Source organism: Tauraco erythrolophus, chromosome 21, assembly GCF_009769465.1.
Source record: "Tauraco erythrolophus isolate bTauEry1 chromosome 21, bTauEry1.pri, whole genome shotgun sequence".
Classification (NCBI taxonomy): domain Eukaryota; kingdom Metazoa; phylum Chordata; class Aves; order Musophagiformes; family Musophagidae; genus Tauraco; species Tauraco erythrolophus.
In genome coordinates this window covers 8,393,837-8,407,910 of record NC_141485.1, presented here as the reverse complement: position 1 = coordinate 8,407,910, position 14,074 = coordinate 8,393,837, and the positions used below count along the sequence as shown (strand labels likewise).

General features: G+C 44.8%; 1 protein-coding gene across 1 annotated transcript in view; it reads right to left on the bottom strand.

Annotated features, from left to right (window-relative positions):
* Nucleotides 1-890: 890 nt before the first annotated feature.
* LOC104377372 (SPNS lysolipid transporter 2, sphingosine-1-phosphate) overlaps nucleotides 891-14,074 on the bottom strand; it is a 118,680-nt gene continuing 105,496 nt past the window's right edge. The window contains exons 12-14 of the mRNA XM_086624891.1: nucleotides 12,244-12,342; nucleotides 1,536-1,699; nucleotides 891-957 (exon numbers count right to left, since the gene is read on the bottom strand). Of these exons, the coding sequence (XP_086481017.1) occupies nucleotides 891-957; nucleotides 1,536-1,699; nucleotides 12,244-12,342 (330 nt within the window). The remainder of the gene's footprint in view (nucleotides 958-1,535; nucleotides 1,700-12,243; nucleotides 12,343-14,074) is intronic.

Sequence of the window (14,074 nt, the reverse complement as noted above, 5' to 3'; positions counted from 1 at the left end):
GTTCATCTTGCCATGTCCCCATGTAGTGATCACTACTTAGACTTGCATGTACAGCTGATGTGCACAATTACAGAAATAGGACTGGAAGGCACCCAGAGAGCAGTTCCCATCTTCCTGCCTCGAGAGCGAGCCAGGGATGCCTTCAGAAACACAGGACAGCTTTCGTGTCTTCTCCAAATAATCTGCTGTAGGATTTACTTCTTTTTTTATCTTAGAAAGTTCTTCCTAACATCTAATCTCCAATTTTGCTTCCTGCAATTTAAAGCCCTTATATGCAGATAACAAACCAGGCACACATCAGCCGTGTCACCTCTCCAAAGCCACTCTGAAGTTCAGGACTTACAAGACACATGATGAGGTCTTGTTTTTTCCACAATGTTTAAACATCTCATTGTAGGGGGAAATGTATATATAAAGGCACCAGGAGGCAGAAAACCTTTCCTTTCTCTGGTATTTGTGCGTGTTAGTAAAAGGAAGGCGGAATGGCTCTTACCGGGCCGCAGCACCATCTGTGGCACTGCTTCCAAATCTCTTGCATCCATCTGATACGATAGCGTGAGCCAGAAAGTATCACCCAGACTGTTCAGGCACTTATGTCAACCTCTAAACACCCTATTTTCCTTCTAGCTGTATTACGTCTAGCAACAGTGACATGCCAGGGCCCTTCTCCTTAAGGTAGAGCAAGGTACCCTCTGCGCTCTTTGTCTGCAGAACTACAACAAGCTGTCAACATCTGCATGTCTCCCACTCTCCCAGTGGGAGAAAGGCAGAGGCAACTTATAGTCAACACCAGACTAGTCACCTACCCACATATTCAGCATGACATTATACATAGATACTCTTATTTTTTGACAATTAGGAGAAAGAGACTAACCCCAGAAGTTTGTATGTCATGTGGAAGCGTCTTCTGAATTACTGTAGTTGCCAACCGTGAGGTGGTCCGAATCGGTTTCTTTACTGAAAAACAGTAGCTTTTTTTTTACAAGCTGCAATAAGGGACTGGGAAAGACTATCTTCAATACAGCGACCCTTGAGAGCGTGTGTCCCCACATACCCGGCCTTCTGCCTTCTCGCCTGATGCTCCTGTGTATTGGAGGCAGTGAGCAGGGCACAGGGGGCTGAGACGGGACTGTGGGCTCGACGTTCCCCACCAAGCTCTGTAAAGTATCTCTCGCTCTTCACCTAGCAGTCCACTGGTTCCAGCACACAGCAACCCCTCACCACAGATGGCCTGGGCTATGGCATGCTCACCCAAGGGTGAAAGGGGCCTGTGACCTCAAATACTGTGCTCCCCTCCGGGCCGTACGGCCAACGACGAGATCCACCAGAGCAGAAGCGTGTAAAGGATGCCCAACAAGCATGACCCAAGCCCCTGTGCTTCGTGCAGCCTCATGCACTCCGCTGAGCTGAGGTTCTTAATGCACAACCCGATGTCCTTTACCTGAAGGACAGGCCAGGGAAAGAGTACAAGCATAACACTTGAGAGAGAAAACAGGCTTCGGGACTTCCCCGTTTGCAAATGCCAGGTTACTCACTGTTGTTCAGCTTTGGCTCGGTCACTTAGGAAGAAGAGGGCTGTGGCCAGGAAAAACATCCCTCCTAGGACAACGACAAAGGGGCAGAGCATGAGTGCATACCCCAAGCTGAGGAACTCCCAGACCGGGGACTCCTTTGTGCTTTGACGTATCAGGTCTGAGATCTAGGAGAGAAGGGTAAAAAAAATTAGTCACTTAGATGAAAGAGAGACATGATAATGGTGAGGGAACAGGATTTCCTAAACAACTACCCACAGAACACATGCATGTGGATTAAAACGAAACGGCAAGTTCTGTAACAGCTCAATGTCCCTTGCGTGCTTCAGCCTTCCACATGCCACTCGGGAGCCCGGGCAACTTCTGCTGCGCGCAGCCTGGCAGGGGTTCTCCTCTACCTCTCAGGCTCTTGTGCCCTGATCTATTCTTCTTCCCACAGCCCACTCCATCTTCTCCCTGGCTGCTTCAGTGACCAAATGCATGGGTGCCCAGCCTTGCTGTACTGACCAAGCCTCATGGTGTGCTGATGGGACCACACTGGCATTGCATGGTGGGCGAGGGAGTGATCAACCTTCTGCAATTTCTACCAAGTCTTGCTTAACTCCTGCACCTTACCTACCTTTCAGCAAAAGGAAGTGTTAAATTCCATTTCTGTGTATCAAGTGGGAAGGGGGAAATGTCTTTCAAAGAATGAAAAACCAGGGATCCCATCTGATTTTCAGAAACAGAACTTGAATGTGAGGGGTTTTTATCCTCATGTCTGAGGCTCAGACCTCATTCCCTCTTCTAACCTCCTAAGCGTGCTGCTCTTCGACGTGTAGTTGTGTGCAAGATGCAGCTCTGCCCCGCAGGGGCTGCACTCACACCGAAGGACCACGCACCACCATGTTTACGGGCTAAGGCAGCCCGCATCTTCCGGCAGCCAAAAAGCATAATTATATGAAAGTGAACATAAATTTGTGCTTACACAGAGGAGCAGTGACATGCAGTGGCAGTATTTAGTACATTATGAAAAGTTTTTGCTAAAACACGGTAACATTTAATAACTGTCTGTAGCAAAACCAATCACATTTTAATATTTACTGTCCAGCAAACAACTTTACTCTCTATAAATCCAACAGAGCGGTAGCAGCAGTGAGGATGAGTCTCAAGGCATCGGGTATTTAAATGTCCAGCTCTGTTTTTATCTGTGACCTTTTGTTGAGGCAGAAATACTAGTTTATACCAAAAGACTGCAGGGAATTTACAGCATCAAATCCTACTGCCGCGCACACACGCAGATCGGTTCCAGAAATAGTCAAAGCTTCTGCAGCAACTTCTAAACTGCTACGTTACTGCTAATGAAAAACGTGGTGTCAGAGGCAAACCAGAAGCAAAATCCAACTTTCAAGGCTTAAATCTAACGACACTTGAAAAATCAAGTGAGGAAATGTCACATGCAGGAGAAATCACCGACTCACAGCCTGGCAGCCGACTGCAGTGACCTGGAAGGTAAATGTGTGGGAAGCGATGCCTCAGCAGAGGCCAAGCACAAAAGAAGGTGACAGAGAGATGACATTCATGGGGACTCAAATGAACAGGTCATAGAGTGTGCTTTAGCAGGGAGATGCTGGAGCTTTGGTGGTCTCAGTGCCTTAAGATCCGTCTTACAGCCCAGCCTGGCTCCTGCTACAGCAAAGGAAAGGAGGAGCAGCCAGCCTGATGCTGGAGGTGAAACCGCTCCGGACAAAAAAGAGCAGAGCACTGTCTTTCGTGATGGAGCATTCTCAAGAACACACACTGGAAGAGTGTATCTACAGAAAGAATTGAAGGTTTTTAGCCAGACTTCTCCGTTTCCTTCCCTGCCCTTGAAAGGAGGAGAAGATTTCAGTGCTTGGGATATAGCTAAGGGAGCGTTCCTGTCCTCTCAAAGCGAACTCGATTCACAGTGTGTAGCACACAGGTAAAACAAGAGCATTATGAACAAGTCTCATGTAAGAACTGATGGTTAAAAAAATTCTTAGACCAAAAAGCAAATAACTGGCGATTATTCTGAGAGACTTATTAATAAAATAGTGACAAGCCTTGGATGTGAGAAGAACGCACCCGCAGGGCATTAGCAGAACATGCGCTGCACCCAGAAGGCAGAGACATCAGTTGGTAATTTATTCCTTCTTGTATCCAGACACCTTAATTCCCAACGTTTCCCTTACTCTTCGTTATGAACCAAAATTTGGCACTGAATCAGCCTCTCTGTGTACAATAGCCAGAATTGAGGCTATTCTAAACTAGAAATTTAGAAATTCTAAACCCTTTTTCATTTTCGGAAGTGGATACAATTATCCTCCAAAAGGACCAGATAATAAATCACTCAACAAATTGACATGATAAATCATCAGTAGAGGATGGAAAGCCAGACCTGCGCTCCCGATTGCTTTCTCTTATGCATGACGTGACACTCTAAGGTAAAACCAGCTTTGGAAACATAAAGTCTCCAACAAACGAAACTCCCGATGCAGCTTGCTCCACACCTTTCCTTCTAAGGCATCGTGTTGGCCTGTTATACCAACAAATCACATTAATAGTGAATACACTGTCTTCCTCATTTTTAACCCAACGTATTCTGAGAGTGCATGTTTTAGAAAAAGCAGGTGTTCCTCCTATCAAAGGTATAATTCTTCCCACCAAGCCAGTAGATTTTCTCCTCTAGGTTTCATGAAACCCCCTCACCCACGTCTGCATCATCTCTTAACTCTAGAACTTTTCAGGGCCCACAGATACGTTTTTGCTGCTAACTTAACAGTCACTCTTCCCTGTTGTTTTGTTCCACTCGGTTACAAGCCACCTGCTAAGACTGGAACTTTGGCATCTCCTCTCAAAAGGACACAGGACATAACTACAGGCTTGTGCTCCAAGAACAACATACTGTTTGCCAAATGGTCTGCTCTGCATGGCCAATTCTTGCCTTTCCAGACTCCTTGCAATGAAGGCACCATGAGTTGTCTAACTGTGATTTGGCAAGACCCAATCTAGCATCCTATTTGGTGTCTTCTCTCTATCACGAGTAACAAAAAGCGGGGGTTGCGTGCCCGGTCAGTGCCAGTTCTTCAGCAAGGAGTCGCATGTGGGATTCCTTTCTTTGTTCTGCCAGTTGGTAGGTGGCAAAAAACCCTCGAAACATTTACCCAAAACTTGGAGGTGGAAAAATCAATACGGAAGGGCTTCTGCTGCTTTGCAGGCTAATCAAAAGTCTTTGATAACATCCTATGAAAGTTCCCATCTTTTCCCTCACTGTGCAACACAGATCTCAGACCAAGAGGAATGACTTTGCTAAATAAACTTCAGCTCGTGGCATTTTTACAATGGAATACAAATGGCATCTGTTCAGGCGGTGGCAGGCGACTGGATGGAGTCCAGCTAGAGAAAATGCCCACGTTCTGGAGAACAAACAGTACAGCTGCAGTGGGCATGATCCAAAAACCCAGAATCTCTGACTGTGTCTCAATGTGAGTCCAGAAGACAACGAGGGGAAAAAAAGGGCAACTTGCTTACCTTTCTTGGGAAGCACATGCTGGGTTTTTTGGAATACTGGACAGGCTACTGGTATAATAAAAGCTCAGGTGCCCTAGAAAGATGGCTTGCTTCTGTGTTACTGTCCCACCTGAAGAGCGTGAGCAGTTAAATTAATCTGATTTGCTAATTAGGCAGTGGTAATAATGGTAACAACATCTTTGAAACCATCATTTCATCTACTCTGTCTCACCGCTGAGTCGATCATCTCAATTCCTCTGCAATTGCTTGATTTTTCTAAATTTCCAACATTGCCTCTTGGGCACAAATCTTGCTACATAAAAGGATATTTCCACTGCAGTATCTGGCACAAATACCTGATTTTCATGATGACCAATCTGATACAAGCCAGGTTCTCCCTGGCTCCTCTCTACAGCACAGTTCCTTAACACAGTATTCCCTAGAACCTCACAGTGTCACCACAACAGTTTGGGGTTCACTCACTCTGAATTCAGAGATGTATGTGAAAAGTTTCTTTGATTTTTTTTTTTTAAATCTAATATGAATGCAAATGAAGACTATAAAATCCCTCATTTTTGGTTTCTAAAGTAAAAGTAAACAATTTGCAGGGCCTGTGGGGGAGCACAGCATTTATACTGTGCTAAATGGAATGAGAAACACATTATAAAAAGAAGAAGTAAACCTGACTATTTTATGATATCCGTTCAGAAAACTGCAGAAAGGTAAAAGCAATTACAGTCTAAAAGTTATTTCAATTTTAATCTTGGCATGTTTGGATGTTGGAGGAAAAAAAAAAAAGTGAAATATCCTGTTAATCTTAATTGTGTCCTGTCGAGATCGGAAACAAATTTAATACTTGGCTGGTGACAATATCAATATCCTGCATTAGCGCGTGGTACCCGAGCGTGCCCTGGCGATACCCGTAGCCAGGATTCCTGCACTGCTTCCCCTGGGGCAGGCTCTTGGTTTATGCCCTTGTACCCCCTTCCCAGGATTACCAGGCTGCATTAAATAAGTGGTGCTTCCTTGAAAAGGCTGCAGTAAATGAAAAGACTCCATCAAGGGTTCTGATGCAACGCTAGCAAATGGACTTGGTATGGCTCAGTGGTAGAGCAGCGTTTGCCTCCAGACAACGTTTGCCCTGCAGAGGGATCAAAATCTTATTTCCTTCATTAACCTTATTTCCTGTCATTAACCGCCTTTCTCTCCCAGTCTGGTCTGCCAGGGATTTTCTGCGTTAACACTGGGCTTTCTCCTGGATGCCCTGTACCACTGGGGACATGGGATCGAGGGGCACAGCTCACATGACAGGGCACAGGTACTTAAATGTGAAGGGATGGGGGGTGCCCGTTACATGTAGAAAGAAGGTCTGTGGCACAGGATGACAGTCTGGGAGCACGTCCTTTAGCAGCATCCCTGTCCCCGTCTCTCCTTGCAGCACAGACCCCTTCCCTGGGGTACATCCCAGGAGAAAGGAGTCATTCCCCCATGTTGCAGGAATTGGACACCTCGTTCTGAAAGATGCTCAGCACCAGGAAAGCTCTGTGTCCTTTCTGGGAATGCACAGGGTCCTTGCCAGCTCAGAGAAAGCCACTTATTAATGAGATTTTTAGCGCACAGAAGGAGTGACAGAGCAGATGGGACAGAGCTTGAGATACTCGAGTGAAACAACAATCAGCTCTGGATTTCTGGGCTTCCTTAATGAGATGCTTTTACATACTTTAAACATCTATTTATCAAAAGTATGGAGAACCTGCCCTTCTAACCAAAGTCACAGGAGATGACAGGTGCAGAGCAGCTCTGGAAGGAAACCAGAACAGGCTGTGAACCCTTGGCAAAGAGTGCTTTTTATATGGGAAGTCATTCGGTTTTTTAGGGCAGATTTACATCTTGCCTGTTGCTGAGTCATCAGAAGTGGGAAGCTTGTTAGCTCGTTGCAATGAGGAGATAAATCCTATGTGGATTGGTCTCCAGGTGCTTAATTCTCCCCCCAACTTTTTTTTTCCCAGCTGACAGCCATGTCAAAGATTTGGCCTTTCCGTGCGCTATGAAAAAGGCTTTTAATTACTCAGCTCAGCCAGGGCCACAGAAATCCTCAACTTAAAGTTACTGCTTGAAGAAATAGATGAGAAGGACAAGGGCTGGGGGCTCTCCTCACAGTATCTCCCTGACACATGTACATCAGATGTTGGACTGCAAGGGCAAGTCCCATTTTACCCACCACAATCTGGGTAATACGCAAGCAGGAATGTGGGGGAAGATCCCTACAGGAGATACCGTTAGGGCTACAGAACACCAGTGAAGCGCCTGGCACTTGGTAAAGAACAGTAACAGCCATAAATGTGCATCACATTACATCTGCTTTCTCCATCAGGTGATGGAAGATGCTGCCTATACACACTCATATATACTATAAATATTAAAATGTGACATGCTGCAAAAGGCAACTAGATGGAGACCTCCGTTCCATCCTTAATCCCCCAAGAGCAGTGGAGTATCTCCTGATGGTCTGTAGAACAGAGCGTGATGCTAGGAGAACAATTTGCAGAGTTTTGTTAGAGGATGTGCTTGCCTTTTTGAACTCGAGTTCATCTGGCACCCTTCTTTGGCAGAAGAGACAGCACCACGTAATCACCGGCGAGCGCATAATGGGCCATAATGGGCCATATTTGAGGAAGGGCTGCCCAGGTCAGACAGGGACAAAACACCCAGACTGCAGCAGCACGTGGCAACAAGCCACTTCGTGCCACTACTCTGCTTTTAAGGCAGACAGAAGTGGATTTGAGCCCCGACAGGCTGTGGCCCATTTTAATCTACCAAACTGAACTGGAAAAAATGGTATTCCAGAGTAAGCACGTCCACAGATCTATTCTGAAGTAGCCATAGCATTTTAAACCATAAAATACGAATTTGAAACCATAATACATGAATTCCGCTTCCTCAGGCAGGCAAGTCTTTACCTATAGAACTACTTTCTATATGTACAGATCTACTTGGATGGGTAAACACCTTCAAAACCAAATCACCAGAAAGGCCATCTCAAACTGGGACAAGAAGGCTGTAAAATCTATATCACCAGTTTTAACTTTCATTAAAGAAGTATCTTAATTGCTACATTTACTACAGTTTTCCTTGAGTTGCCCCTAATCGAATGCTGATCTGCCTTCCCTGACACTCTGCACCAGTGGTAATTAACACCGTCCTGCTAACTACTTGCTAAAAGAAGGTCATTAGCAGTCTTGCTATTTAAGTAGCTCATTAGATCTAGTTTATCAACCTACTGGCATGAGAAAGTTGGGGAAGGGAGAAAAGTGAAGGGTGACAAGTGATAGGCTTCTTTTTAAAATTTTCCCCAGGTAATATTAGAAGTTGCACAAAACTCCATCAAAACAGAACAGCTCAGAATTGCATACAATTATCTGTATGCCCTTTATCTGATATTCAATATGAGCGGTGGGATTTGGGGTATTTCTCAACCGTTCCGTGCTTCAGCAACCGTGTCTGCATAGTGGGACCTTTTGAAGACAGAAAAGTGCTAAAGGTATTTGGGTGTAATGCACTGAACAGGTGAAATTTCTCACTGACTACCTCAAGAATAAAGCGTGGAGTTATACGCCAAGTTGTTAAACCGGAATTATTTAAACTCTGCAGGTTATTGCAAAGGTCCTGAAAAAGTTACTGTTATCCAGGAATAAAAACTGTCTCATCTAATGAAATACTGCAGCAATGCCTGTTCTTATTTGTGAACGAATAGGCATCTCTGATTTATAGTAATTGATCTCAGTGCTTGGCAGGTAGTAAAACCTCACGCAAATTACAGCTGCCACCCTAAAACTGCATTTGCATAACTTGTTTGTAAGTCAATCTTAAGCCTTTTTACCATAATAAAAGTTATCAATAGTTAAAGAGACACAAAAAATAACCATACATACATGCTTCCTTCCACTTAGCTTTTAAGCTCTAACATATATTTGGTGCTTTGGGTGACTGTGAGGAACTGCATTGCAAGATTTGGAATTGGGCAGATTACAGAAGAATCTCAGCCTGACCTTCAACTCTAATGGCACACCACGGAGCAAGGGAGCCATCGCACACATGAGGCTGCAGCTGTTAAGTACCTTCTATGTTCCACATGAGGATTACAAGATCAATACAACATTTACTGGTATCCAGCAGAGACAACTGCCTGCGACAGCTTAGTCCTACGAGGACACGGGTATCTGATTCTTTATTAAGAGCACTGCTAGAGGGAATCTCACTATCAACTCACCAAAACTATAAGATTCCAGCCATATTTGATCAAAATACTGCTCAGAAGTAGTCAGAAGAAATGGCAGATCTTCATGATATCAGGTGAACCCTGAGTGATAAGACAAATCCTGAGTTTCACCAGTTCTGAGCATAGAATCATAGAATGGTTTGGGTTGGAAGGGACCTCAAAGATCATCTAGTTCCAACCCCCCTGCCATGGACAGGGACACCCTCCACTACACCAGGTTGCTCAAAGCCTTGTCCAACCTGGCCTTGAACACTTCCAGGGATGGGGCAGCCACAGCTTCTCTGGGCAACCTGTTCCAGTGCCTCACCACCCTCAGCAGGAAGAATTTCTTCCTCAGATCTAATCAAAATCTGCCCTCTTTCAGTTTAAAGCCATTGCCCCTTGTCCTGTCACTACATGCCCCTGTCCAAAGCCCCTCTCCAGCTTTTTAGTAGTCCCTTTAGGTACTGGAAGGCTGCTGGAAGGTCTCCCTGGAGCCTTCTCTTCTCCAGGCTGAACAGCCCCAACTCTCTCAGCCTGTCTCTCTCAGCATGCCTGTTACTGCAGTTCATTTGATTTATCCTGCCTTCTGCCTCTCTTTCAAGACCTTCACCCTGCCCTTGGTCTGCTTCATGGTAACTCTGGAATAAAAGCAGTGTGAGTTGATGTCCTCAGGCTGGGGATTCCCAGAAGGACTATGGGAACTGAATTCCCAAATTTCCCTTAAAGCCCACAGGAGTGGGTTGCTTAGCTCCCACAGACTGCCTTGAAAACCCTAGTCATAATCCAAACCACTTCTGTAGCCTGCCCAAGTGAGATTTCCATCCTGAATGAAGGTCTCCATCCTACAACGCAACTGGACAATTCCAGTGACAAACACCCGCAGATTTTAACAGTCAAGTTGACTGCTTGTCTTCGCTCTGGTGGAGAAGTTGGCTGTTTGTCCTTTCACTTTAAATGGCATTTGTTTTTCTGTGTTATGTGAAAGCTGCAGTTGACCTTTCAGTCACTGCGGCGCAGGGAGCGTGAGTCAGCCAAGCCAGTCCAGAGGCTACAGAAAGGGATGCTGGTGCTTTCCATGAGATGAGCCTTCGCTCCAGCTCTCCTGCCACAGAGCCTTGTACTTGAGCAGTCTCCTCCCAAATGACAGCTGCCCAACAAGTACAGCATTAGAAAAGAGTAATTCAAAATCGTAATTAATATTTTCCCAGTCTAAAGAAAGCCTAAGGCAGCTATTAAATTGGGGTTAAGCCTATTTCAGGCAGGCATCCTTAAGTAACTCACAACTTGCTCCATCTCTCAATACCAGAAGGGCAAGGCACGATATTTTCTACAACCAAAGTATTTCATTTTATTTTTTTTTTATCTGTGACACTAAAGAGCCCTAGGCAACTTTCAAGATTAATTGCAATCATTCAGGGTCCTCACTGTTCCTCCCAGACATCCCTTTTACGTAAGAAAAAGAAGGACCGTGCAGCAAAGTCACCTGAGATGGCCTCGCCTGCATCTCAGATCCTGCCCATCACCGCTGCCTCCTGCCTTCAAAGCACGCCGGGCTGCTTATCTCATTCTCCTACTTGACATTCCCCACGTCTCCTGCCCTGCACAAAGAGTCTCTTCCAGTGATTCCTTTGTTCTCGCCACTTTCAAGCGATTTCTAAAATAATATCATTTCTCCCTGGGTGCCCAGAACATTGAAGTAAATAAAGAGTAAGCCAAATTGTACATATTTATTCTCTTGAGATATTTCTTATTTCTTTGGTCTGTTCAGCCTTCTCTGTCTCTTCATGTATGCTTCAGAGGGGCTACACAGCAAGTGTATCATTTTCAGGAGCTGGCATTCAAGAGTAAATATTTATGTATATATAAATATATAATAAATATGTATAGATACACACATCAGTGTCTATGGGATGAATAGATGAGAAATGATAGGTTTTTAAAAAATAAGAAAAAGATCCGGAGCACCCAGCAGCTGTGTCACACAGCAGTACTGAGCTGGAGGAGCACATCCAAGTTCTGTCTGTCAGGGGATGGGATTAGGGAAGATCCCAGGTACATCACTGGAAAACCGTAGCACCTTCAACACACCATGAGCAGTGCCACTTAGGGCTTCACAGGGAAGCCACTATATTTTATAAATGATGATCTGTGTTCTCTGAAACTCAATGCATCAAACTACACAAAAGGGTGCAAGGGAAAGAAATTACCCCAGTGTATCTAGATTTCTTTTCCTCATTAAACTTCCCAGGCCTTCTGTTCTCAACTGTGAATGTTCTCTGACTGCCAGCTTTTGCAGCAGGGTCTTTTTTGTTTTGCTCTGCACTAGGATAACAGTGGCATAATAAGGCAGATCTTCAGTCAGACCAAGGCCAACAACTGCAGCAGTAACAGAAAGGAATGCTACTAATAAAAAACCAAAGCATACACACCAGAAAGGAAGACTAATAAATCCCCTAAAACATACACACTTATCATGGATTTTACACCAACATTTATTACCATACAAAACAGGTTCAAAATATCAGCAGGTCAGAACAGCTGCGTGTTGCTACCCATAAACAGATATTTGGTTTATGAGACCAGACTAACAGTTAAACACACACACGACTCTGTTCCAATCTAATTTCTAACAGACCTATGTCCACACCACAAAAGCAACCACTGTCCTTTTACAGAGCTGTCTGTAAGCTTTACAAATGCCCTGGGCTACAAAGATTTAGAAGGTCACTTCTCGTGCCAAAGTGGTCCTTCCAGGTTGGAACTGCAGCTCACTGACAACACAAGTATGTAAAAAAGTTGCATTGCACTGCACCTTGTCCCATTCTGCTGATAACTACAGGCCTGCCTTCCCTGGTTTAACCTGGCATTTTAGATAAACAGTTAGTAAACAAAACCAAACAGGGGCAGGCAAGCCTGCCAAAACCTGCCGTGAGCACTTACAAATCCGATCAGATAAGGACTGCCAGCATCTCCCAGGAGGTGTGAAGTGAAACTCTGCAAGGCCACTGCGGTTGCACGGCGTGTTGGAATGACCACGTACTGCAAAGAAGGGGAAAGAAAAAAAAAAATACATAAGGAAACTGAAGTAAGAACCTGTCCAGCTGTCTTGTATTGCTCAGTTTATACCCAGGTCAGGACAAAGTAAACAAGCTCCCCCAGATATCGGTGGCAGATGCAACCACTGTCCAGTCCACGGGTGGCTCAAGCAACTGGGGAGCTCAGCTACCCTGCCTGGCTTCCCAGTGCTCCCAGTGGCAGGTGTGGAGGGAAGGAAGCTCTGTCTGGCCCGCACTGCTCTCAGCAGTGCAGCAGTTTGACAGACAGCTTTTCCCACGAGACGCGTTGCTGTTGCTCCCCAGCCTGTATTTCGCTTGGCTGATGGGGAGAGTGAAGTTCAAGGTTGCCTGCAGCACGTAACCAGCTCAGCATCTCCAGCCTTCCAAACGAAGGCTTCGCTGTAACCTCGGATATTGTGTTTTTTCCATAATAAAGATATCATCTTGTTTCCTAAACCATAAGCAATTCAATCAGTATGAAAGGTCACACATCCTCCCCTCCCACACCATCTGTAGCCACTTTATATTTTTCTCAAAAATTTGCAATTCCACTTGTGAAAAGTGACAAAGACACAGCAGGAAAATTTTCCAGAGCCAAGATATTATAGTTCAGTCTCCATTCCCCTAATAGGACACAACACCCTTAGCCAGGTCGTGCAGAATCAGTCTGACTACACAGGAAAATACAAATTACTTCTCCATTAGGGGACCAGAGCTCACAGAAAACAGAGCCCTAACCATGGAAGGGGATGAAATTAAAAAGAAAAAAAAAAAAACAACCACCTCCGTCCTGTGGAGTGACCTTAATTTTATAATACACATTTAGAAGCAGAAAAAAGTAATTGTCTCCTGCATAAAACTTCTGAAAGAAGCTGGCTAAGAACATCTGCATCAAGTCCACACATCCCAATTTATAAATTGATCCTATCTTGACTTAAAGGCTGTAAGTAATGAAGAATTCAATAGGTCTCTAAATCCAAGTGAGCTTTGTTTCCACTTACAAGCGCTGAACCTTGTTCTGCCTTTTTCTGTTGCTCTGAAGAGCTGTCTGCCCTGCCAGAAATGACTCTCTTGTTTAGCTCTTTGTAGACCATGATCCCTTTTACTCGCCCACCTTCTCTCTGATGGGCTGCCTTTAGTCTTTCTTTAGCAGGCACGTCTTCCCAGACTTCAGCTCATTCTTGCTATCCTTTCCTACAGTCGTTTATTAATTGAATGTGACATTTCAGAACTGGCATACCCCCAGCTAGAGATACAAAGAGGTGAATTTCCCTTAGCTGACTGAGGTAGGAAGAACTCAGGGTACAGGATCTGAAGCACTGTTTCAGTGCTTTAACTCTTCCTCTTAGGGAAGGGGAGCTGCCCTGTCTGCAGTGGAAAGAGTTAACCATAAAATAAGGAAAGAAAAGAAACAGCGTTGAGAAAATCCACGAGAAGAGAACTGATGCCTCTTCAGAACGATCATCTCGGTCCAAGCAGAGACAAATACGAATGATGAGTAAAATTAGGTGAAATGCTTTTCCTCAGGGTTTTACCACGTGCTTTCAGAATGACCTGCCAGTTCTTTCATTACAGGTTTGACAAAGCTGCAAATGCTGATGCACTTTGATGCCACATATTAAATGGATACCCTGTTAAACTCCTGTTGTGCAACAGAAGAGCAAAAGGTGATCAAATCCACAGCAGCCACCTGCCTACGGTGCGAGACACTGTCC